General features: G+C 45.7%; 1 protein-coding gene across 2 annotated transcripts in view; it reads left to right on the forward strand.

Annotated features, from left to right (window-relative positions):
* The first annotated feature begins 475 nt into the window (after window positions 1-475).
* ADCY5 (adenylate cyclase 5) overlaps window positions 476-27,099 on the forward strand; it is an 85,150-nt gene continuing 58,526 nt past the window's right edge. For both annotated transcript variants that reach the window (XM_060198258.1, XM_060198259.1), the window contains exons 1-2: window positions 476-557; window positions 24,481-24,630. In XM_060198258.1, the coding sequence (XP_060054241.1) occupies window positions 522-557; window positions 24,481-24,630 (186 nt within the window). In that variant the 5' untranslated portion in view covers window positions 476-521. The remainder of the gene's footprint in view (window positions 558-24,480; window positions 24,631-27,099) is intronic.

A 27,099-nucleotide genomic window follows, 5' to 3' on the forward strand; every position in this document is an offset into this window, starting at 1 on the left:
AATAGTGATTTATATGACTACAGATTAATAGGAGTGTACATTAACACCATTCCCACCACCAAAAGACTGTATCCCATCTCCACCTCCCCCCAACCCCCACCCCCACCCCATGAAGCTGAACATCCACCCTCACCCTCCACCCAGGGTTTTTACTTTGGTGCCCTACTACAGTGGTAACACTTTTTAAGTGTCTCCCCAAGAGCTCTCAAGGCAGGGCCATACCTGGCTTGTTAAAACATGTCATGTCCATAGGCCTCACACACTCTCAGTGGCCTTCTTAAAGAGCGTTGGCTATCATCACCAGTGCAGACTTCCCCATTGATAAAAGGAAATCATATCACACCTTTATAGAACCCATGAGGCCCAGAGGTCTGTACTCAGGTTCCTGAGTGACTGCAAATGGGACTGTTGTTGGACCCTAGCCTAGGGCCTGTCCTGCCTTGGGCCTGACCGTCTGCTACTTGTGGGCCTACAGGTCTCTTGGACAGATTCCATGGCTCAGCAGGTGTGATGAAGCAGGAATGTGGGACCAGCCCTGGGAGCACTGCTGGCTACAGGTTTGTTTTGACAAGTTCCTTGTCTGTGGCTAAGGTAGTGCCATGGAGGCATTTGCAAAGACCTCTGCCCAGTTCTACAGGTTTCTTCCAGGCTGGGGTTGGGCAGGGGACATACTAGGAGATCATGAGAGTGGAACTGGGAGAGTTTGTCTTTCAGCCTCCTACACCTGCCCTGGTGTCTCGGGACAGCCCATCCCTTGGAGCTGACCCTTAGGCTCCAGGAGAGTTTCCCAGCCCTCTACATGTCACTTTGCAAGCTGCACTAAGTACTTCTGATGCTGGCAGAGGCCCTGTTAGTGTGCTGGCTGGTGTGGAATGCGCTGGGTGATTGGTGGCAGATGTCCTCTCTTAATTATGCTGTGCTCATAGTGAGGTCAGATCAGTCTGTCTTTCTTGTGCATATACTGGCTGCCTGGACATGGCAGTGATGAGGACAAACCAGTCACTTGCTGAAGCATTTGCCATTGTTCTCCTACTCCCCCACTACCCGGTGACTTGTTATGTGCCAGGCATTGTGCATGGATTGTGCTGGGGCTGCAAAAGATGTGATCCCTGTGCACAGGGAGCTCCTGGCAGCCTGAGATTTGCTGTGGACAAGTCCATGAATGGGTAGAGACCTCCAGTGACCAGGGAGAACAGGCAGTCAAGTGTAGCAGTGCCCACCTTGCCACAAATGCCTGCCCTCCCCTCTGTGTGGCATGGTTCAGGTTGCCCCTGGTCAAAAGTGGTTTTGCCAAGCTGTGTTCCTGCTGCCTATATAGCCCTGCCCTTCTCTTAATCCCTCCTTTCCCCTCCATTTCCTTCCATCCCCCTCCATTCCTTTCCATTTCCCTCTGTTCCCCTTTATTCCCCTCTATTCCCCTCCATTCCTTTCCATTCCCCTTAATTCCTCTCCCCTCCCCTTCAGTTGCCTCCCCTCCCCCCACTCATTTCCCCTTCCCTTTCTGGCCAGAGCACCACTCAGTTCTGGCTACTGGTGGCACTGGGGATGGAACCAGGGACTAGAGAAGGTACACACAGCTCCTTGGTGCAGACTTGGGCCTGAAGCAGACCCTGATGGCCACATTTAGGGTGGCACCTGGTGGCTTTAATGGTGGGATGACAGACGGTTGCCTCTTCCCATGCTGTCTGGCCATGGATTGGCAAGGAGACTCGAGTGTCAGGAATCAGAGCTTCTGGACTATGGCTGAGGGTCTGTTTTGTGGCTTCTCAGAGCATGGGGACAGGATGCCCAGGCACAACTTCTAAGACCATTTCATGTTCCTCCACCAGCTCAACTTGGTAAAGAGAAAAATGGACTTAGATCATGAAAGAAGGAGAAGAAAGGGAACCTTTGGGCTGGGGCCCAAGCTCTCTTTCTCACTGTGATATTGTCAGGGTCTCTGCCCACCCCACCCTCTCACACCCTCACTACTCTGCTCTCAGTCGAGATGAAGGACTGCCAAGCCCAGCAAGGCCTGTCAACTCCCTCGTGCCCCTTGGGTAAAAGTACTGAGGAGACAGGCCCTCTGCCAGTGTCAGCCAAGTGTTTCCTGAGAAACCATGTTCTTTGTTTTCACTCCTGAGGCAGAGGTTCCTTAAAACCCCCCTTCACCACCGAGCTCCAACTTTTAGGGATAGGGTCTTGGGACCCTCTGTGAATATCCACTGTCCCCTGGGAAGAGCCTGCAGAAGCACTGAACAAAGGAGAGGAACCCATTTCCAGCAGGGGTACTCCCTGTCTCTGGAGGCCTCTGCCCCTCCTAAAAAGTCCTTGGGGTACTCCCCACAGGCCTGAGTGAGGTCACAGGGCATTGGCATTTTCTCTGGGAGGTACTTCAGGTGCTTCTGGTCACCTGGCAAGGACTGAGTGATGTTCTTACCACTGCCACCCCAGGACGTGGGAGTGGAGTAGATTGGTTGGGGTGCCCAGGTTCTTTTTGTTATTGGAGAGGAATAGATACCTGAAGTACAGCTTCATTGTTTGTGAAGTTTCTTTCCTGCAGGGGCTTGAACCCGGGTCTTTATGCATTATAACATGTGCTCTCAGCCAAGAGCACTACTACCCAGCCCCATGTTGTTTTGGTTTTTGAGAGAGAGACAGAGAGAGAATGTGTGAAAAGAGACCGCGGCACCAAAGATTCCTTCACTGAGGTAGATACTGGGCTTAAACCTGAATCTCTCATACTATCCAGGTGAGCTATTTTGCCAGCCCAAGTTCTTGCTTTCACTATATGTAAACACAGATAGGTGGTTGGAGAAGACTCACCTTTCTGACATTTGATATGGCTGCCCTCTTTAGTTTATCAGCTTAAACTCTACACAGTACTCCAGAATAGAGAATGTTCCCTGCTGTTTACTAAGGCCAAGACACTCACCTAGTAAGTGGTTGAGTGGGAACCTGCACTCTATTTGGGCCCCTAAGTGCTGGCCCCCTGAGAAAATGCAGAGCCCACTCCCTCTTTACTCTGGGTCCCCACTCCCCAACCGGCAGAGTGCAGCCACTCACCTTCCTTCCGCTCCTGACAGTCCAGCCCCTCTGTCTGCTCTGGCTCTGGGCTCACACCCAGCTCTTGTCAGGATCTTGGCCTCGGTAACCTTCAACTGCTTTTCCATGTGGCCACCCAATGTTCACACCTTTAACCCTGCATGTTCTTTCTTTCTTTCTTTCTTTCTTTCTTTCTTTCTTTCTTTCTTTCTTTCTTCCTTCCTTCCTTCCTTCCTTCCTTCTTTTTTTTTTTTTTTTTTTGCCTCTAGGTTATCTCTGGGGCTCAGTGCCTACACTAGGAATCCACTGCTCCTATGGCCATTTTTCTAATTTTTTTTTTTTTTATGGAACAGAGAAATTGAGAGGGGAGGGAAAGATAGAGAAGGAGAGAGAAGGATAGACACCTTCAGACTTGCTTCATTGCTTGTGAAGCAAACCCCCTGTAGGTGGGGAGCTGGGGACTCCTTGCTCGGGTCTTTGCACTTAACCTGGTGCACCACCATCTGGCCACCCCTAACCCACCAGTTTCCCCACTCCTGCCTATCATGGCTTCTCCCCCCACATGGGAGCCAGTACCAAAAGAGGAGGGGGAGCAGGGGACTGGCTACTGTAGGATGCTCAGGCCTGGTGGGCAGGTGCATTAACTGGAGTGAAGGCTAGGTTGTGTAATAAAGAGACCCCAAGCTGCAGCTGCTTAAAAAAACAGATGTGTTTGTGTCTGCATCTGATTAGCAGTGGTTGTTAGCTCCCTTTCATTTTATTTTGTTATGTGGTATCTGATATTAAACCCAGGGTCTTGTGCATACCCTTTACTGCTGAGCCATTTCCAGTTCTATTATTTAAATTCACACGCATATGCACACACAGAGGGAGAGGGAGAGGGAGAGAGGGAGAGAGGGAGAGAGGGAGAGAGAGAGAGAGAGAGAGAGAGAGAGAGAGAGAACCACTGTACCATCTACAGAGTTCTTGCTGCACTCTCATGGCCCTGGAGACCAAGCCCAGAGCCTCATGCATACAGATCAGTTTCTCTGCCACTGAACCATCTCCCATAACCTCTTAGCTCCATTGTTTGTATTTTTATCTATTTATTTTGTCTAACTGCAGTCTCATGCATTTGAGATTTCATAGTTCTGGGCTACCTTTTCACTCAGCTAGAGAGATGTACAGAAGGAGATAGAGACAGAGGGAGAGACACCATAGCACTGAAGCTTCCTCTTTTGCCATAACCTGCCATATAGTGCCAGGGCTTGAACCTGGTTTGTGAGCATGGCATTGCACAAATGACCCCACAAATGAGCTATCTCTCCAGCAGGGGCTCCTAGCAGGGTGAGGTTAGGGCAGCAACTTGATGCAACTTTCCATTTTCTTTAGTGAGTCTCTTTTTCTTCCAAACCCTGCAGACCTAAAATGAGTCCTGGGGGTGAGCACTGGAGGGAGGCAGAAGGTGGTAGGCGGTGAGGGGTGAGGAAGGCACGAGGAAGGCCGTGTTTTACCTGTGTGGGGTGGAAGCCAGAACTCTGTGTTCAGGTGGGGTGCGTTTTACCCTCCCTCCCTCCAGTTCCTATCATAGTGTTTTGTCAGCCCCTTCCCTCCACCTACACAGCCCCTCATCAGCTCAGCTGTCACCACTGCTCACCTAGAACAATGGGAATGTGTCTGCTGACCTGGGAGGGGAGGAGGGTGCTGAGGGTGGGGAGCCCTCATTGTTCCCCAGAGGAGATTCAGGGGAGAGGAGCTCCAGGACCCTGAAAGCATGAGTAAACTTCTAGCCCACAGAGATTCTTGCCAGGCCACCAAGCAAACTTCTCCCTGCCCCAGAGGTCAGAGAACTGCATGAGAAGCAGTTTATGGGTGGGCACAGCTGCCACCCAGCTTCTCCAGAAAGCCTCTCCAAGGCATTTGCACACAGCCAGCCTCTCTGTCACCCCAGCACCCCATCCTCCACCCAAGTTTGTGTGTTGATTTTGCATGGGAATTTTTCATTTTCGTGCTGCTTGGTAGGTTTGATGAACCTACCAAGAAGAAGACCTGAACAGTTACTCCTCCATGAACTAGCCAAGTGGCCAAGACCTCAGCCAGCCCCACCACTTCTCAAGCATCATGGATGCAGAAACTGACATCCACAAAGAAGTTTGTCACCCAGAGCTGCGATATTAGTTATATATTTACGTGTTTATTTTTACAGAGCCAGTGCTTCATGCAGGTAGGATTTGTGTGCTTTGGATTACTTTTTCATTAGTACAGATTTGGAGAGAGACACACGCTAAGAGGGAGAGATACCACAGCACCAGAGCTTCTTCCCCCAATGCTTTAGCACCTCCCTTGTGGTGCCAGGGCTCAAACATGTGTGGTAAGGCATGTGCCCTGCCTAGTGAGCTATCTCCAGCCCTAGTTATTTATTTTACTTTTTCAAATCCAGTATGAGAATTTAGTCTCCAAAATTCCTGGTCCTGCCCCTCTTCCCTGTTGCTTCCATATTTTGACTATTGTGGATAATGCAGCTATGAGCACGGTGGTGCATATAGCCCTTCAAATTAGTGTTTTCATGTCTTTTGGACAAATGCCTAAGTTATATTGATGGTATTTATTTTATTTATTATGGTATTTATTTTAATTTGTTTATGGACGTTCTATACTGTTTTCCATAGGGGAGGTACCTGTCTTCGGTCCCACCAGCAGTGCAATAGAGTTGCTCTTTCTCCACATCCACACCAACACTTACCACTTTCTGTTTTGTTGATATAGATCATTCTCACTAGTGTGAGGCAAAAGCACCAATGTGATACTCATCTGTTAATCAGCCTGTGGTATGTCCCTTGCACACCAGCCTCTATGTCCCTCCATCTCCCCTGCCCCAACACACACACACTCAAAATGGGACAGGATGCACATGTGTCATTCAAAGTTTCCCAGAAACCAAAAGTAGTAATAACTAAAACCAGCAGTAAGGGTGAAATTAGCCTTAGTAATATACTTATTGCACTTGATTGATCCAGAATAGGATTCAACCTGTAGTCAATATAAAAGCATTCCTGACACTGGGCTATAGGTGATATTTCATGTGCTCCTGGAGAGTGTGATTGGGGCTGCCCTCAGTCTGATGAGCAGGCTTTGATCCTGGGCAGGACACACTCTCTGGCCTCCCTGGCCTACTGCATGCAGTGGTTTTCCCCTCAAACTTTGTGTTATTTTCACTATTGTTCCTCTCACTGCCACTTCACTTCACTGTGAAGGTCTGAGCTCCTCTTCTACCTACTCTTTCCCACAGGTGACCTGAGGACTCTATGCCTACCCAATACACACACCTTTGATGCATCTGGAACTAGTCCTTAAATTCCACTGAACTGAACAGTTCGCCCCTTTTTGAAGATTCATTTGGTGTGTGTGTGTGTGTGTGTGTGTGTGTGTGTGTGTGTGTAACACAGAGAGGCCACAGTACTGTTCAGCTCTGGCATTTGGTGGTTCCAAGGATTGAACTTGAGGCCCCAGGCATGCTTGTCCTGTTTTCTAATGCTAAACAATCCCCCTGGACCTCTCCTAGATTCCTTACTGGAACACCCCCCCAAACCACTCCTGTTTCTTTTCAGGACCCATGGCCTCTCATACCTTAGTCCTTCTTGTCTGTGCCATTGACACAGCTCCCTGGTTGGCCTCTCTACCTGAAGCACCTCGTCTCTGTGCTGCCTCACTCCTGGTTGTCACATTAATCTTTTCAGAGCAGCTCTGGTGGCTTCCTCCTGCAAGCGCAAGGAGTGGTAGTAACAGAGAACATGCTTCCGTTACAGCCTTCAGTGCAAAAAGCAAGACACTGGATTATATAAATAGTCAGAGCACAGCTTCATGAAAGCAAAGACATAAACCCATGGATGGATTTTTAGAAAAGAAGAAGAAGGAAAAAAAAAAAAGAATCAGCCAGGTAACACTGGTTGTCTTGGGGGCGATAAATTGATTTTACTTCCCTCTGTGATTTTAAGCATTTCCCTATAAATACTTATTGTGTAGTTTGGCACATTAGTAGACGTGTTTATTTGAATGCAGATGCCCAGAGTGTCTAGTGTCTCCTGGGTCATGTGCTAGGTTCTTGTACTATGTGCGCTTAACCGGGTATGCCACCCCGGGTATGTCCCCTTGGGTGCCAGGTTCTTACCCTGACATTAAGACCCTGGTGATCCAGCCAGGAACCCCACCTAATCCCAGATTAGCAACCCCCTTCAGTCCCCCAACTTGATCCTTGACAGTTAATGTTAATACCCTGGTATCCTGGACAAGCCTTGCACTCATCCTCCCCAGCCTTTGTGTTCTTTCTGCCACGTGTATGTGCCTCCACTATACTGCTGCCTGCCAGGATCTTGCCCTCATTGCAAGACTCAGCTCTACACATGGCTCCTGAAGCCTTCATCTTCCCCATTGCTTTCTGTCTTCTTGTAGTCTCTTTCCTATTTGACTTATTCTTCGTGCATTCTCTATAGATTTGAATTCTCACCTTATCTCTTCTTGTAGTTCAGGCATTCCTTTTCCTTGCTGTGCTCCAAGTGAAAGCATGGACTCTCTCCCCCCACACACACCCCTTTAAATATATCTACCACTCTTCTCTTTTAGAGTAATACATATGATAAACAACTTGGAAAGTACTAACAATCTAAATGATGTCTATAATCCTACTTTTAGAGACACTCCACCAAGATAGCAGTGACACAATAGACTTTCAAGCTTCACTGGCAATACTATAAAGAGGAGGAGGAGAAAAGAAACAATCACCACCTTAAACATTTATTATATGTTTCATTGGGGATAGACACAGTTTCATAAGAGAGATGGAGAAAGAGAGGTTAGAGCACTATTAAGAGAGAGATGCCAGAGCAATATGACTCTAGTGCCAGGATTTGAACCTGAGGCCTCAGTTACACAAGTCCTACACTTGTGAGCCACCAACTGCTGTTAACATATCTTTACATTTAGATTGGGGTTGCGCTGAATATGAAAGTCTATATTCTCTTTATTCTGCACTTGACATTCTATTTTGAAAATTCTCCTGTGGTACTTAATCTTCTTCAAATAGTACCTTTTAAAGGCCTCTGCATATGCCAGGACATCAAAGTCCAACCATTTACTTAACAATTCTCCAGTTGTTCGTTTAGCTGTCCCTCATTTTTAAATGTTACTGTTGTCCTTGGAGACCTAAAAAGGCTACTGGGTTCCCACAGTGTATATCCTGGGAAGGGGCTGAGCCCAGTCAGTGTGTACAGATGCATTGAAGGCTCTCCATGCACTTCACCAGCCAAACTGCTTTCTAGAAAGGTCACCCCAATTTACATTCCCACTGATGGTGTAGGAGGTGCCTATTTTGCCGTGTTCTTGCCAGTATTATTACCACGTTAACAAGCTTTGCTGCTAGCTTAATAGATAAAATATTGTTTCCATTTGTATTTCTTTGTTTATGTGTGAGGTCTCACTTCTTTATACTGTGTGTTTGCAGGTCACTTGCAGTATTATTTTTCTGAAGAGGTTGTTCATCTACTCATTTGTTGCTAATTTATAAAACCCGTGAGGTGCTGAGGATATCATCTCCTCTGCCGGATTTCTGGCAGGCTGAGTATCTGTGGAGCTGACTTGGAGTTAGACTGTGAGGCCTGTGGAGTGTGTGTCCTCACAGCTGCTTCTGTGCTTGTGCCTGACACCATCACGAGACAGGAATCCTGGCAGGGCAAGTGGCCAGGGACAAGGTTTCCTGCCCCTGTGCCAAGCTCTGCTCTGTTCCTCAGCCAGTGTTCCCTGAGTGAGCTGAGAGAATGTCCTGTTGGAGTAAGTTCTGGGGTGCAGGAGCTATCTTTTCTCTTCTTGTTGCCACATAAGGTCTGAGGGTTTCCTAGGAGTCAGTAGCCAGAGATAGCAAAAAACCAAGTGGACAGTGCAGCCATGTAACTTTTCAGGCATGGCTAGTTAAGTTGCAAAGTCAGTGGTTTTACTTGTCATCATCACTGTTTGCTATAAAGGTAAAGGAATGTATGGTCTGTGAGGTGATAGAGTGGTACATGGGACTCTCAAACATAAGGTCCTGAGTTTTGGGATGAGCTGAATGGGGGGTGCACAGAACATGTACCAGAATGGTCTGGTTCTCTTTTTCTCTCTCCCCCCATAAATAAATAAATAAATAAATAAATAAATAAATAAAATATTTAAATAAAATGCAAGGGACTCAAAACTGCAGAGAAAGACCACCTCTCATCCACTAGGGTGACTGCAAGAAAAAGGACAAAAATAACTGTTGGAGAGGATGTATAGAAAATGGTACAGCTACTTCAGACAACAGCAGAGAACTTCCTCGTAGTGTTGAATGGAGAGTGATCACATCTTTTCCTTCTAAAGTCTTGACACATCACCTTGAGGGTTAGGTTGTTAACAAATGAATTTGGGAAGTGGGAACACAAACATTCATTGTATAATGGCCAAAGCGCCATACCAAATTACACATCCAAAGGACTGAAGACACACAGTATTTCTCATAGTACTCAAAACGTGGTCATAACTCAGATGTTCATACTTGGTGAATTGATAAGCAAAATGTGGGGGGGCTGGGTGGTGGCACACCTGGCTAAGTGCCAGGACTCCAACTTGCCTTGACTACTGAGCTATCTCTCCAGTCCAAAACTTTGAAAATAGTGGGTTGTTGGAAAAGTCATGACACATCTTTTGCATAGAAAAACCTAGAAAAAGGGGCCAGGTGGTGGTGCACCTGGTTAAGCGCACACATTACAGTGCACTAGTACCAGTTCCCACCTGCAGGGGGAAAGCTTCCCAAGTGGTGAAGCAGGGCTGCAGCAGTCTTTCTCTCTCCCTCACTTGCTGTCTTCTCTCTCAATTTCTGGCTGTCTCTATGCAATAAATAAAGATAATAAAAAATAAGTTAAAACAAATATTTTAAAAAACTAGAAAAACATGCTAGGTTTTTCTTATAACCTAATAGATGGACACGGAAGTTTGCCTGTTATTTGGTTTCATTTAAATGAAGTGTCTGGAATAGGCAGACCCATCAAGACAAATTAGTGGTGATTAGGTGTTTGAGATGAAGAATAGGCACTGAAATTTCCTTTAGTATGGTAGGGCCCAGGCTCAAACCTGGGCCATGTACATTTCAACATAGCTCACAATCCAGGTGATCTATTTTGCCAGACTAATATACAAATTCTATCTCAATCAAACTATTCAGGGGTGTTACGTTGGAGGAAGGCATGGCCTCACTAGGAGCAAAGAGTTAATGGAAAGCATGTGTTTGGAGCTAATGCTGGAGTCGACTCTCTAATCGGTAGCATTTATGTGACCAGGATCTATACAGAAGGCCTGGAGCACCTAGGGCAGTGGTGAAAGAAAAGTTGAGTGTTTCTTTATTAAATAGAATAAAGAAAAAGTGGACCTAAATTAAGTTGGGATGAATAACAACTTAGCACAGTACAGCAGGATGAGAATCTATGATTTTGTTCTGTTGCTGCCTCATGTAGTCTGAGGACATACCTTCAAGAGAGCACCTCTCATCTCTTCTGAATTCCCAGAATTAGTGAGAAGCAGGTCCCTAGCCTCTTACTTGTCAGAAAGCTAAGTGGGATTTGGGAGATCAGATCTCAGCTTCAGCTTACACTTAACTGGGTGGGGTTCAGAGGGATGCGAAGAGAAAGTCTAGAGCAAGGTCTGGAAGAGAGAGCAGAGTGATGTTGGAGCTGAGTCGTCTTCAGTGTGTTGGGACTTTTCCTTCAGGAGAAAAGTGGTGGAAACTGGGCCCTGGTAGTAGCTCACCTGGTAGAGAATACAACATTGCAATGCATGAGTCCTTGATCAAGTCCTTCATCCCCATAGGTAGGGAGGAACATCATGAGTGATGGAGCTGTGCTACAGGCATCTCTCCTTACCTGTCCGTCTTTGACCTCTCAATCTCTATCTAAAAGATAAAAAGTGTGAGGAATAGAAAGAAAAATGAAAGAGAGAGGAGGAGGAAAGGAAGGAAAAAAGGAAAGAAAGGAAAGATGGAGTGGAAATTGGGTTTTCCAGTTAAATTTGGATTCCAGATAAATAGCATTTTTTCTATCTCTTTTTCTTTTTTTTTTTTTTAATAATTTATTTATTCATGAGAGAGATAGAAGGAGAGAAAGAACCAGACATCACTCTGGTACATGTGTTGCCAGGGATCGAACTCAGGACCTCATGGTTGAGAATCCAATGCTTTATCCACTGTGCCACCTCCCAGACCACTCTATCTCTTTTTCTTTAATTTACCAAGGCACTACTCAGGTTTGGATTATAGTGGTACTGGGGATTAAACCTAGAACCTTATAGCCTCAGGCATGAAAATCTTATTGCATAAATATTATACTATTCCTGAGCCCTAACAATAATTTTTTTAGTATAGGTATAGCCAAATATTACAGGAGTCATACTTAGATTACCCCCCATTTTTGTTGCCCTTGTTGTTTATTGTTGTTGTTATTATTGTTGTCATTGTTGGATAAGACAGAGAGAAATCAAGAGAGGAGGGGAAGACAGAGAGGAGGGGAGAAAGATAGACACCTGCAGACCTGCTTCACTGCTTGTGTAGTGACCCCCCCTGCTGGTGGGGAGCTGGGGGTTCAAACCGGGATCCTTACACGGTCCTTGTGCTTGGCGCCACACATGCTTAATCCGCTGCTCTACTGCCGGGCTCCCTATACTTAGGTTGTTTTTTTTTTTAAGTATTACTTATTTAGAAGACTTTCACAGTAAAAGAGATTTATCTATTAACAACGCAAAAAGAGAAATACAGAGTAAGAGAGAACTGGAGTATCACTCTGGAATATGCAGTATAGAGACCCAAGCTCACTACCTTACACATATAAGTCATGCACTCTACCACTGAGCCACTTCTCTAGCCACTCAATTTTCCTTTAATGGCATATCAGGGGCTTTGCACCTGCAGGATTCTACTGTTCTCATCAGTACCTGCCAACTCCCCCCCCCCCATTTATTTATTTATTTATTGCCACTGGGGTTATCTCTAGGGGTTGGTGCCAGCACTATGCACACATTGCTCCTGGCAGCCATTTTCCTTCCTTTTCTATCCCTTCCTTCCTTTTTTTTTTATTATATAGGACAGATAGAAATTGAGAAGGATGGGGGAGATAAAAAGATAAAGAGAAACCTACAGACCTGCTTCACTGTTCATGAAGTGTCCCTTCTGCAGGTGGGGAGCAGAGGAGCTTCATGCCCAGCCTTCTCTGTTTTATCTTTTTTATGGGGGAGATTAATGGTTTACACTAAACTGTAAATGCAGTTGTTGGTACATGTGCAACATTTCTCAGTTTTCTGCACAACTCTCTGACCCCCTGCCTAGAGCCTCCTCCACCATCGTGCACTGGGACTTGTAAGCATCCCCACCCCTCTGAGTCTTTTATTTTGGTGCCATACACCAAACCCAATCCAAGTTCTGCTTTGTTTCTTCTGTTTTATCTTTAAGATTTTATTTGTTTATTTTAGTGGGAGAGAAAGAAAAGTAAAAAAGAGACACCAGAGCACTGCTCAGCTCTGGTTTATGTTGATTCTGGGGATTGAACCTGGGACCTTGGACACTCAGACATGAAAGTCTTTTGCATAACTAGTATAATAACTTCCCAGCTTCTCTTATATTTTTCTGAGTGAGATAGAAAGTGAGTAAAGCACAGCTCTGCCATCCATGTCATTCTCTGTGCTGTTCCTCTGCAGTGCTGGGATCCAGCCCAGAGCCTCAGATGTGTGAGGTGGCCACTCTGCTGTGGCCTTGTCACAAAGGCCACACTGACTTCTCAAGCACAGCAGTCACACAGAATAGCCACCTGCAGGGCTTCTTCCTTAACTCACCCCCTTCTCTTCAGAGCCTGCATTCCTCTTTGCTTTGTGCTCCTCTGGGACTGAAGAATAAGAAGTAATAGCAGTGGGAGATAAGGAGCCATGTAAATTCATGGAGGAGAGGCCATGGGCATGAAAGTATCCAGGGCCAGCTGCAAGGATCTGTGGAGCTTCACTTGCCAGGTCAAACCTGCAGCCCCCAGTGGCTGAGAATGGGTTTCTGCAGTGCTGGGGCTTTGGAGAGGAGCCTCTTGAGAATCCATAAATATTCATAGGCATCTCCCAGGAGTTTGCTGAGAGAATTGGAATTTCTGACATTCCCATTCCAGTGCACTCTCCTGGTGTGGTCCCAGGTCACCTGGGCACAAACCACCTGCAAGATAGTTTTCCAAAGCAGAGGCTGAAGCTTGAAGCTACCTTCCATCCCAGGTGTGGTGTGTTCCCTTTCCTCCACCTGGTGTAATGTAGGTGTCCTCTCTCTCTCTCTCTCTCTCTCTCTCTCTCTCTCCCACCTCTCTATCTCCCTCCCCTCCCCTTCCCTCCCCCCCCCCCAGATTCGAATCAGGAAAAAAGAACCAGCCGTTAATCAGACCTTGTTTACTAATTTAGTCTTTTTTTTTTATTTAAGAAAGGATAAATTAACAAAACCATAGGGTAGGAGGGGTACAACTCCACACAATTCCCACCACCCAGTCTCCATATCCCACCCCCTCCCCTGATAGCTTTCCCACTCTCTATCCCTCTGGGAACATGGACCCAGGGTCATTGTGGGTTGTAGAAGGTGGAAGGTCTGGCTTCTGTAATTGCTTCCCCACTGAACATGGGCATTGACTGGTCGGTCCATCTGCCAATCTGCCTCTCTCTTTCCCTAGTAGGGTGGGTCTCTGGGGAAGCTGAGCTCCAGGACACATTGGTGGGGTCTTCAGTCCAGGGAAGCCTGGCCAGCATCCTGATGGCATCTGGAACCTGGTGACTGAAAAGAGAGTTAACATACAAAGCCAAACAAATTGTTGAGCAGTCATGGACCCAAAGCTTGGAATAGTGGAGAGGAAGTGTTAGGGGGGTACTCACTGCAAACTCTAGTGTACTTCTGCTTTCAGGTATATATTTTGCAGTAGTTTATGGATACGTGTGAACATATGCTCTCTCTCACAGAAACTGGTGTATATCTAGGTTTTTTTGTTTGTTTGTTTTGTTTTTGCCTTCTGGATTATCGCTGGGGCTCAGTGTCAGCACTATGATTCCGCTGCTCCTAGAGGCCATCCCCCTCATTTTATTGAATAGAAAAGAAAGAAATTGAGAGAGGAGGGGGAGATAGAGAGGGAGAGAGTGGTCTAGGAGGCAGCATAGTGACTAAAGCATTGGATTCTCAAGCGTGAGATTCTGAGTTTGATCCCTGGCAGCACATGCACCAGAGTGATGTCTGGTTCTTTCTCTCTCCTCCTCCTTTCTCATGAATAAATAAATAAAATCTGTTTTAAAAAAGAGGGAGAGAGAAAGATAGACACCTGCAGACCTGCTTCACCATTTGTGAAGTGACCCCCCTGCAGGTGGGAAATCCAGGGCTTGAACCAGGACCCCTGTGCCAGTCCTTGTGCTTTGTATTATGTGCGCTTAACCTGGTGTGCCACCACCTAGCCCACCTAATGTAGTCTTTTATACAGTGACAGAGCTCATACATTTTTTTTAACTTAAGGACCTTATTTATTTATTTATTATTTATTAGATAGAGACAGGAATTGAGAGGGAAAGGAGAGACAAAGAGAAAAGAGAGAATCAGAGACACCTGTAGCCGTGCTTCACCACACAGGAAGCTTTCTCCCTGAAGGTGTGGACCGGGGCTTGAACCTGGCTCCTTGAGCATGGTAATGGGTGTATTCAAGCAGGTGTGCTACTGCCCAGACCAGGACTCATACTTTACTGTCTCCCTCTATGGGGACATCTGAAGGGGCTTAACAGCCTTCCTTTGCTTTGGTGGATGGGAGAGCTGTCAGCATATCTACCCTTTGCCCCAGGGTCGATACCTTTGTTAAACACCAGGCATATTCCCTGTAGCACCTTAAGCTGAAGTCCGGCAGATTTTGCTGATGCTTCCTGTCTGCTTAAAACATTAATTTCTGCACAGTGGTATTGTATTAAGGTTCAGTGTGTGCAGGCGTGTGGTTTGAAGTGCTCACCTCTCCCTCTTTCACTCTAAGGTCCATTTAATTGTGATCAGTCTCCCCTATGGCTCAGGACCCCTCCTCAGGGCCCACCCACCTTTTTGCTCACCTGGGTTTGTGTTTAGTGGAGGAAAGAACACTGAGGCCATAAGATTTAGCAAAAACCATTTGGACCTGATTGAGTTGCAGTGCACCTTTCTACCTGGATTTGTGTGGGCTGTTGCCATTGGCCTTCTTTCTGCAGGAAGAGTCAGATTACAGTTAGGGAGGCTAGTGGGATTAGTGCTGAGATGTTGCAGTGGCCCCTCTGTGATTGCCTCCAGGGCCCTGGCTCAAATAGACTCTGGCCCCCTTTTCTGACCTTTTCAGGTGCTATCTACCTCTCACATTCTCTTTCCTCATTCCTCCTAGACCTCACTCCTGCTCATATGAATATGTTCAGTACTGGGACTTTAGACCTCTGGCATGATTATTATTTTTTTTTGCATAACAATTATGCTAGATTCCCCACCTTAACTCCTGCTCTTTTTAAAATTAAGTGTATTTTACATAATCCACCCTTTTAAACATGAAGTTCTGTGGACAGGCATGCATAGCACCACCACGAGCAAGATTGGAAACAAAGCCTGTCGCCTCAAAACTATCCTGTCTTCCTGTTGTTGGTCATTTTCTCCCCTGGATCTCGATCTGTTTTCAGACCCTCCAGTTTTACCTTGTTCAGATTCATTTATATTGAGTGGTAGGGTCTGCAGCCTTATGGGTGTGAATGCTTCTACTGCACTCAATAGATTTGAAGTCTATGTCCATAAACATCTGTGCACATAGTCTTGTATGAATATTTTGCTTGAGTAGATCCCTAGAAGTGAGGTTTTCAGTCCTCTAGCAAGAGTATATTTAACTTTATAAGAAACTGCCACGTGCAGGGACCCAGGTTCAAGTCCCTGGTCCCACGCCTACAAGGGGAAAGCTTTGTGAGTGATGAAGCAATGCTGCAGGTGTCTCTCTTTTTCCCTCTCTATCTCCTCCTTCTCTTTGATTTTTTATTTTTATTTTTATTTATTTTTATTTTTTTTTTCCTTCTCCAGGGTTATTGCTGGGCTCGGTGCCTGCACCATGAATCCACCGCTCCTGGAGGCCTTTTTTTTTTCTTCCCCCTTTTGTTGCCCTTGTTGTAGCTTCGTTGTGGTTATTATTATTGCCCTTGTTGACGCAATTCGTTGTTGGATAGGACAGAGAGAAATGGAGAGAGGAGGGGAAGACAGAGAAGGGGAGAGAAAGATAGACACCTGCAGCCCTGCTTCACCGCCTGTGAAGCGACTCCCCTGCAGGTGGGGAGCTGGGGGCTCAAACCGGGATCCTTACGCCGGTCCCTGCGCTTTGCGCCACATGCGCTTAACCCACTGCGCCACCGCCCGACCCCCTGATTTTTAATTTTTTTAAAAGAAAGAAATTGCCAAAGTGACTATATACCAGTTTCATTCCTACCCACAAGGATGGTGATTTCAGTTGCTCTACATTCTCTCTACTACCAATGTTGGTGAGTCTTTTTTTACATATATATATTTTTTAATTTAATTTCTGGCCAGTGTAGTATTGTATAGTAGTATTTAAATGGTTGTTTTTTTTAAATATTATTTTACTTTACTTGGCAAATGATAATGCTCATCTTGATGTGTGCTTATTTATCATCCTCATGCCTCTGGTAAATTTTCTTCTTTTTTAGAAATCTTTATTAATTTGATAGAGACAGTCAGAAATTGAGAGGGGAGGATGACATTGAGAAATTGAGAGAGGGAGAGAGACTGAGAGAAACCGGTAGCACTGCTTCACCACTGGCAAAACTTTTCCTCTGTAGATGGGGACCGGGGGCTTGAACCAGGGTCTTTGTGCATTGTAACATGCATTCAACCAGGGGCACTGCAACTCGGCCCTCATCTATTTATTTCTTAAGTGGGTTGTTTTTTAATTGTTGAACTCCAAGAGTTCTTTATGAATTTTGGGTGCTATTCTTTTTTAAATTATTGTCATATATGAATATACAAAAAGTTTCTCATTCTGTGACTTATCTTTTAATTATTTTGACAGTGTCTTTTTTTTTTTTTAATTTGGGTTCGGGGGATGAAGCCAGACCTTACACATGCTGAATATCACTGAAACAACTCTTAAGTCCAATTTATTCAATATATTTTTTAAAAAAGATTTATGGATTGATTGATTAATTTATGAGAGAAAGAGAATCATTGCACCACTCTAATACATGTGGTACAGGGATTGAGTTCAGAAAATCATGCTTGAGAGGCCAGCATTTTATCCACTGTGACACCTCCCAGGCTGCTTCTACATTTTTTTAAAAAGAGAGGACAAAGGAGAGACCAAAGCAACACTCCCCCACTCATGGTGCTCCAACTGTTTTGTCATTGGTGCTGCCATGTGACCTCTGGAATAGAACTCAAGGCCTCATTCACTGATGGTGTTCATTCTCTTGTGTCCCAGTGGTGTAATTTGAAGAACAAATGTTCTTTTTTTTTTTTTTTTTTTTTTTAAATATTTTTATTTTTTTTTATTTATGTATTCCCTTTTGTTGCCCTTGTTGTTTTATTGTTGTAGTTATTATTGTCGTCGTTGTTGGATAGGACAGAGAGAAACGGAGAGAGGAGGGGAAGACAGAGAGGGGGAGAGAAAGATAGACACCTGCAGACCTGCTTCACCGCCTGTGAAGCGATTCCCCTGCAGGTGGGGAGCCAGGTTCGAACCGGGATCCTTATGCCGGTCCTTGTGCTTTGCTACACCTGCGCTTAACCCGCTGCGCTACAGCCCGACTCCCAGAACAAATGTTCTTAACTTTGATAAAATATAGTTTCTCTTTTTAAAATCTTTCATGAAACATGCTTTTGTTATTTATAAAAGATCCCCACTTAACCCAAAGTCCTAAATTTTCTTCTGGATATTTTATAGATTTAAGTTTTTAGATTCAGGTCTGTGAACCATTTTGAATTAATTTTTATACATTTTGGCATGTGTTTTTGTCATATGGACATCACACTTTAGCATCATTTGCTGAAAAGACTTTTCCCTCCATCTTGTTATCTTCATATAATTTTTAAAGACAAAGGTGTGGGGCTGGGTGGTAGTGCAGAGGGTTTAGCTCAAGGACCAGCGTAAGGATCCAGTTTGAGCCTCCGGCTCCCCACCTGCACTTCACAAGCGGTGAAACAGGTCTGCAGCTGTCTGTCTTTCTCTCCACCTCACTGTCTTCCCCTCCTCTCTCCATTTCTCTCTGTACTATCCAACAACAATGGCAGCAATAACAACAATGATAAACAAGGGCAAAAGGGAAAAAATGGCTTCCAGGAGCAGTGGATTCATAGTGCAGGCACTGAACCACAGCAATAACCCTGGAGGCAAAAAAAAAAAGGTGTGACTGGTGGCTTGCAGATGTTCTTTTCCCATTCTATAGGTTCTTTTTAGTTTTGTAATTGTGCCTTTTGAAGCAGAAGAGATTTAAATTTTGAAGTGCAGTATATGTATTTTTTATTTTATTTATTTATTTATGAGGGCTAGAAGAAAAGAGAGAGAGAGAAAGGAGAGAGAGAGAAAGAGAGAGAGAGAACACACCAGATATCACTCTGGTACATGTGCTGCAGGGGATTGAACTCAGGACCTCATACCAATATATGTTTTTTTTCTTTGTCCTCTAAAAAATTGTTGCCCAATCCAAGGTCATGAATTTTTTTTTCTTTTAAGAGTCTGTTGCTGTGACCCTTACATTTTGATCTCTGACCCACTAAGTGTTTATTCTTGTATATGACTAAGATGTTCAATTTTATTACTTTGTGTATATCAAGTCTCCCCAGCTTCATTTATAAATACTATTTTTTTCTGCATTGAGATGTCTTGGTATCCTTGTCAAAATCAATTTATCATAAGTATAAGGGCTTTCTTCAGGGCTCTCAATTCTATTTCATTGATCTATACTTCCATCCTTATGCTAGTATGCCACCTTAATTACTGTAGCTTTATAGTATGTCCTAAATTGAGTAGTCTGAGTGTTTTATCTTTCTCAAAATTATTTTGACTGGGGAGTCGGGCTGTAGCGCAGCGGGTTAAGCGCAGGTGGCGCAAAGCACAAGGACCGGCATAAGGATCCCGGTTCGAACCCCGGCTCCCCACCTGCAGGGGCGTCGCTTCACAGGTGGTGAAGCAGGTCTGCAGGTGTCTATCTTTCTCTCCTCCTCTCTGTCTTCCCCTCCTCTCTCCATTTCTCTCTGTCCTATCCAACAATGACAACAATAATAACTACAACAATAAAACAACAAGGGCAACAAAAGGGAATAAATAAATAAAATAAATATTTAAAAAAAAAATTATTTTGACTATTTCATGTGCCTTTTAGATTCAGCTTTTAAATTTTTATTTATTTACTTATTTATTTATTTATTCCCTTTTGTTGCCCTTGTTGTTTTATTGTTGTAGTTATTATTGTTGTTATGGATGTCATCATTGTTGGATAGGACAGAGAAAAATGGAGAGAGGAGGGGAAGGCAAAAGGGGGAGAGAAAGATAGACACCTGCAGACCTGCTTCACCACCTGTGAAGTGACGCCCTTGTAGGTAGGTGGGGAGCCGGGAGCTCGAACTGGGATCCTTACAACTTGTCAATTTTTACAAAGATTATTCTTCTCTGGATTGTGTTGTGATTGTATTACATTGGTAGACCAGTTTGGGCAACAATTGACTTCTGAACAAGTTTGAATTTCCCAGTACATGATCAGTGTGTATCTTGCCACTTATTTAAGTCTTTTGAGTTTTCTTTCATTAATGTTTTATACTTTTCAATGATCTGGTCTTATGTATATTTTTATTAGATTGATGTATAAGTATTTCATGGCTTTTTTGTAAAGTTTAAATCATACTGAATATTTCATTTCAGATATTTCACTGTTCATACAGTTGCTTCTTTTTAAAAAAAGATACATAGAACCAAAGGGCTGAACTAAAGTTTCACACATGTGAAGTAGGTGTTCTATTGTGGAGCCAGATTCACTTGCTGTTTATGTATTGACTTCAAAACCTGTGGCCTTATGTCCTTGTACTTCTACATTTGCATATTAATTCTGGTAGTTGTTTTTGTAGATTCTTTGAGGTTTTCTACATCAAAAAGCACATCATTTGCAAATAGAGACACTTTTGTTTTTCCCTTTCCAATCTGTATGCCCATTATTTCTTTCTCTTCTCTTTTGTGTTGTCTAGAGGTCTAGTGTGATGTTGAATATGAGTGATGAGAGAATAATTTTGTTTTGTTCTAAATCTTAGGGGGAAATATTGAGTCTGTCCCTATTAAATATGATGGAGGATTTGTGTGTGTGCATGCCACTGATCAGACTGAACATTTTCCTGTTTCTAATTTCTACATTTAACTTTTGTTTATTTTTATTATGATGTAATTAACAGAACTGGGAGATGGTCAGATTGTAACACATGAAAGCACCATGGATGGCACCAAGGGAACTCCTTGGGTGATGGAATGGTACCTTGGTATCTCTGTCTTTCCTATTATTCTCCTCTCCTGTTTTTTTTCTCTATCTCACTCTCTCTCTCTATCAAAAATAATAAAAGATAAAAATTACGCTGGGGATTTCACCCAGCAATATTATTGTGCATATGTGCAAAACTCTGGATTCATTCAGGTGCCATATTAAAAAGTATAATCAAGAGACTGGGCTGTGGTACACTGGGTTAAGCACGCATGGCGCAGAGCGCAAGGACCAGCATAAGAATCCTGGTTTGAGCCCCTGGTTCCCCAACTGCATGGGGGGTAGCTTCACAAGTAGTGAAGTAGGTCTACAGGCATCTATATCTCTCTCCCCTTCTCTGTCTTTCCCTCCTCTCTCTATCTCTCTCTGTCCTATCCAACAACAATAATAATAACAACAAAAACTGGCTACCAAGAGCAGTGGATTCGTAGTGCAGGCAGCGAGTCCAAGCAATAACCCTGGAATCAAAAAAAAAAAAGAATTTATATATGCACATATACATATATATATTCAACATGTAATTATTATTTCAAATGTATGACATAATTATAACACATATTTCTGTATGTGCTCATAGTCTAGTTAATATTCATCACCATATTGGTAAAAGTTTGAGGGAATCCTGCTTATAAGACAAAAGTTTATAAATAATTATAAAACTTTTTCTTATGATGAGGATGCATAATATTTACTCTGTGTAACTTTCAAATATTCAATCCAATGTCACTAACTATAGACATCATGCCATACGGTACATCCCTGTGACTTATTTGTTTTATAGCTGGAATTTGTACCTTTTTTATTTTATCTTCACCCATTCTCTTACTCCCACCCTTCTCTGGCAACCACCAATCTGTTCTATCTATGAGTCTGGTTTTTTAAGAGTCCTTATTATTTTAGGAACCCTGCATAGCTGTTGAATTTTTGTCAAGTACTTTTTCAGTAACTATTGAAATAACCATATGCTTTTCCTATTTTTGTCTGTTAATATGGTGAATTATACTGATTGAGTTCTGAAGCTGTACCAACATCTCATTCCTCTATGAGGATGAGCCCTCTTGGCCACATCACACTATCGTGATACATTATCCCATCTGAGGCTAGGTTTTTATCCTCTCCTTCCCAGCTTCTCCTGTATCTCTTGTTTTTGCCATCTTTCTGTAGATCCTCTAACTAGAACATTTTTCAGAAGTCTCTGTAGTCAGTACCTTCAGCCTCCTCCTCACCTCCTCTCTCCTCACCCCTCTCAGTGGTCCCCAAGGAGATCCTGTCATCAGGGCCTCACTTTCACAGCCACTGTGGTCCTACAAACCTCATTTCTCTTTCCTCCTGGGCCCCCTCCCTACTTAGGGAGGGCCCTTTGTTCTGAGGTAAGTCTGCCTCCCCAGTCCTCTGGGCATGCAGATCTTTGTTCCTTTCATCTTTGGGCTTTTGCAGCAGTCTCCTGACTGTCTTCTAGCTCCTGCATTTCTCTCACCCTTGATGGCTCTCCCCTAGCCTCCTTCTCAGTCTGCACTTGTGGTTCAGCAGTCCTCCATGGCTCCCATTGTACACAGGTTTCACCAGGCCTTCTCACTCAGCCTTTGTGGGAACTTCTTCCCAGCTCCAGAGAACCTAGACTATTTTTTTGTTCAAGGATGCACATATATGAGCTTCCTGATGCTTTTTCCAGGCACCCTCTCCTGTCCATGCTAGATTCATCAAACATACCCAGGCATTCAGGGGACCTGCCCAGGGGACCCCACCTGCCCCCTCTCACCAGGTGGGACTGTTTCTGCTTCTTCTTGCTAAGTCTCTGCCAGTCTTCATGCCCAAGCTCTCCTACCAGATGGTCATCTGTAGAGCCAGAGCTATTCTCCTTGTGATAAGTAGATGCTTTTTCCCCACCCTGGGTCTCTATCAGACAACAGCAGGGTGCTGTGCTGATGTGGGAGCAGTGCCCCATCAGAAGAGTTGTCTATAATCAGAGTTGGCCAATAGTCTGAGGCCACTCCTCACCTGAAAGCCCCCCCCAAACACACACACACCTCCCAACACCTCCCACACATCTGCCAGTATCCAGGAAGTGCTAGCAGGCAGTGTAGGGAGGCCTCCAGCCAGTCTGTAGCTGTGCAGAGGACACACAGTCTCTCTCTATGCTTGGGGAAGATGTGGGGTCAGGGAATCTGCAGAGGAAAGGACATCATCCCAGGCTGGTTGAAGATCTTGCTGAAGAGCCTGATAGACTCTACTAGGACACAGCCTGAATCCAGGACAGGACCTCCAGAAACAAAGTGGCATATGGAATAAGAAGTTGAGGGCTGTAGGCTGGAACACTGCCATGTAATGGAAGTCCCAGGGAATGGCTCTTAGAATCCAAATGGACAAGTAACTTTTTCACCCTGCAACTAGGGATCAATAGAGGGCTCTTGAGGACTGGAGGAGCCACAGTAGAAGGTTCAGAGGCTGAGCTGGACTCCCCTGCTGTACTCAGGAATAAGAATGAAGTTATTGGAGTGATTGAGGCCTAGACTGTTGAACATTGGTCCTCTGTAGCCAAAGGTGAGGACAAGAGGGAAAGCAGCTGACTGGTGATCCCAGGAACTGTACCTGCCAAGAGAAATTGAACTCAGCAGCACTTTAACCAGGACCTAAAATGCGCTATGCAAACATATGCAGGCAGGCTGGACTTTTCTGTAGCGTTTCAAGAAAAATCTCCCTTTCAGAAGCATTCCTCCTTGTCTCTGCTTTCTGGAAGGAGGTGGTGTTTACCACACAGTCTCCTCTGCATAGGGCAGGACCAAGGCAAATGCTGGAGGCAGGTGTGCCAGACTGCCAGGATCCTGGTGCTGGATGGAATGGAAGACTAGGCAGCAGGCAAAGGAGCCCCACTGTGAATAATCCCCTGCTGGCTGAGCCTCTCTTCTGTCCTTTCCCAAAGGACTTAGCCCAGTGCCATGTCTCAGCAACTGCATTTGACTTTTGAACAATGCAGGTACCAACTCCTATATGGCTGAAAACCTGCTATAATATTTGATTCTCCCAGATGTAACAGTCGTCTCTTGTTACCTGCTGAGGGGATTGATTTCAGACCCCCTCCCTTGCATTCCCCCACCCCACCGACATCAGGATCCCATGGCTGGTCACATTCCATGTAGTTGGTTCTCCTTGTCTATATCTTTGAACCCAGCCAACACCTGAGGTCAGGTGCATCTGTGAATGGGGAACCCAAGGAAAGAACAAAATCCCCACAGTTCAAACCCATGCTGTTCCAGGGTGTGATAACTGATTGGGGGATGCTGACCCTGGGGGATAATAAGCTCAGGTGTTGGATCCAAGTGGTGGAGCACCCAGTTAAGTACACATGTTATGATGCACAAGGAACTGAGTTTAAGCCTCCAGCACCCACTTGCAGGGGAGGGGGGATGTTTCATAAGTGGTGGAGCAGTGCTGCAAGTATCTCTGTCTTTTCTTTCTGTTTCTATCAAAGGAAAGGAAAGGTCACTGGGAGTGATGTATTTGTTGTGCAGGTACCAAGCCCCCAATGATAAGCCCCTCCCCTGACAATAAAAACAAACAAACAAACAAACAAATAAATGCTAAGATATCTAGGTAAAAGGCAGCTCTTTTGCCCATGTCCTTAGGGTCACGCCATCCTACACCAACTGGACTTTGAGAAGTCAGAGAGTCTGGCCCATTGCACTGGGCTCCTCCCAGCAGCCTAATATGTGGGGCTATCCTTAGTTTGTTTGCTGGAGCTCTGCGTGTGTGAGTGTGAGTGTGTGTGTGTGTGTGTGTGTGTGTGTGTGTGCATGTGTACTAGAATTGGGGGGGGATATATGGGGGGGGCTATGCTTTGAAGTGAGTGTCAGAGCTAGGGCTACATTGCCAGTGCCTGCTTCAGCTCTGAACTTGTGTCCTGGTCTCCCCCTGCAGCTTGTCTCCAATGTCCTCATTTTCTCCTGCACTAACATCGTGGGCGTCTGTACCCACTACCCGGCTGAGGTCTCCCAGAGACAGGCCTTTCAGGAGACCCGGGAGTGCATCCAGGCCCGGCTCCACTCCCAGCGGGAGAACCAGCAGCAGGTGAGTGAGCAGCTCATCTCCTTCCCCACCCCCACTCTCTCCCTGTCCCTATCCTAATGCTGACTGCAGCTGGCTGGCTAGCCAGTGTTCCCCTAGAGTCAGCCCAGCACTCTTGGGGCTGCTTTAGGGGAGACTCCAGCCTGTGCCCCTCCAGTGCTTTTCTGAGTTTTACCAGCAAGTCTGGTACCCCAGGTCATGGCATTGGGAAAGCGACTCCTTCTCTAGGGGTGCAGAGACAAGTGTGGGCATCCCAGGGCAGAACTGGATCTATCACCTCTGCCACACCCAGCCTGGACACATGTTCTGCCATGCCCTGAAATGGATTCTGAGAAATCTAGGCAGTTCTGTCTTACCTGAAACCTCTCCCTCAGAGGATTTCTGAATGGGGCAGGGGTTGGGCGGTACTCATATTAGGCTTTGGACTCAGGAGACTGTCCCAGGGAGCCTAGGAGCAGAGCAGCCACTGAGTGCTGATCTGGAGAAAGCATGGGTTGGGTGGGGGGCTGTTTGAGGTTCAGGCATTTCTGGGTTCCCATTAGATCCTCTCCTGCCTGTTAACTAAAATGAGGCTCCCATAAGGTCAGGGGACCGACCCCAGGACAAAGAGTGGACCCCTCAGCAAGAGGATGATACTTCCACTGGACTCAGCCATGGCTCTAACAATAAGGACCCCCTTCAAACCAGAAGGCCCCCTCTTGTGTTTGTGTCTCTCCAAGCCCTCAACCCACACATGGGGACTTCCCTGCTGTTAGCTCAGGGGCAGGTGTAGATATGAAGATATAACCATGGGGCTGGGGAGATGAGGCCCCAGCACCACCTGTACCCACCCTGGTTGGCACATAGAAGACTCACCACAATGTGAGGGTGGCCCTGGCTCCTCCTATGACATGACCTAGGAACGTGTAGACTGAGCCGAGGTGAGCTCTACAGCCTTTGTCTGGGCTCTCCCCCATGCACTGCCTGCCCCCGTGTCCTTCCAGCCCTGCCACTTGGTCATGTCTTACCAGATCTCCATCTCATGATGACCAGCCCAAGACCTGGCTGTTCTGTGAGTTCCTCTGCTCCAGCACCCTGCCTCTTGGGCCCTCCCACTATCTCTTGTTGGCAAGTCTGCTCACCTCTGCACTGTACTCACTTTTGAGCTCCTCTGTGTCTTAAAGGCTCCACATCCTGGGATCTGCCACCTGGGGTGAGGATACTGCTCTCCTCTGTGTCAGGGACAGTCCCCTCTTGCTGTTAGGCCTTCTTCCTTTTCTAGTAAAGTCAGCATTTTATAGATCCTCACAGTTTATTTGCTCTGCCTGGTCAGGCTGGACATTCCACAGCCAAATCCATAGGGATTTAGGGGAGAAAATACTTTGCCATGTTGTGTGCAGGGCCAAGATGCTGGGGAGGGGAGAGTCATTTCTTGGGCACAAGGTGTTCTCACTCAGCCAGGGCCCATCTGTCCCCTGTGAAAAATGCTGCTCCTATCTTGGGAGATGCTCCTGAGTGTTGCCAGATAAGGATTGTTCCCTGGAACTCCTTGCCCACCCTCCTGCCCCTCATTCCTTGAGGTGGTTGGATGGGGACACACACACACACACACACACACACACACACACACACACACGCATAGTGGAAGGACGATCGGGAATCTGCACAGCTTGCAGCCTGTTCCCTACCTCTGACCTGTCATTTCTCAGTGCCTGCTCACTGAGAAGTCCTAGGACTCAGTGTCCTTATTCACTTTGATTTGAAGAGATAGGCCCAGGAGGGTGCCCTGCCTCATGCTGGTTTACCAGTGTCCCCCAGCCATTCTCCACCTGTTAAACACACTAAAGGGAGATGGGACAGACCACTGAGATGCAGAGCCATCAGGGCCTCCAACAGGGGGCTCAGGACCAGGCTTAAGACAACCAGTCCAGTATCATCCTCATCTTCTTCCTCCTCCTTCTCCTCCTTGTTGTCATCCTCCCCCTCCTCATGGGAAGACTTGAGTCGGATCTAGAACAGAACAGAAAGTGCTGGGGAATTGATGTGCAGAGAAGACAAACAGGCTAGACTGAGGAAACTTGCAGGGGTCACTCTGCCTGGGCAGGATGCACAGGGATAGGAGTGTGCAGGGAGAGGGAGTTGTTGGATCCTGGGAACCTTGAGCCCAGGCTGGGGCTTCAAGGAGGAGGGTTTTATTAAAGCAGCACTGCAGAAGGCAGGGGTGTTCCAGAAGGCTCTTTCATTGGCTTGCTGTGTGGAGGATGGGTCAGAGGTGGCAAAGTTTGGAGATAGTGAAAAAAATTGAGAGGCTGCCCTGTCACCTAAGCTAGATGTGAATAAGCCCAGTTCTGCCTGAGGATGAAGCTGAGATGGGTTAGTGGGTTCGGGCTGGGTACAGCTGGGTTCAGTGGAGATACAGCTGAAGTGAGGGTATTTGTTGGGTTGCAGTAGAAAGCCAAAGGAGTAGGCTTGTTGGGTTCAGAGGATTCCATA

This window comes from Erinaceus europaeus, chromosome 9 (genome assembly GCF_950295315.1).
Source record: "Erinaceus europaeus chromosome 9, mEriEur2.1, whole genome shotgun sequence".
Lineage (NCBI taxonomy): Eukaryota > Metazoa > Chordata > Mammalia > Eulipotyphla > Erinaceidae > Erinaceus > Erinaceus europaeus.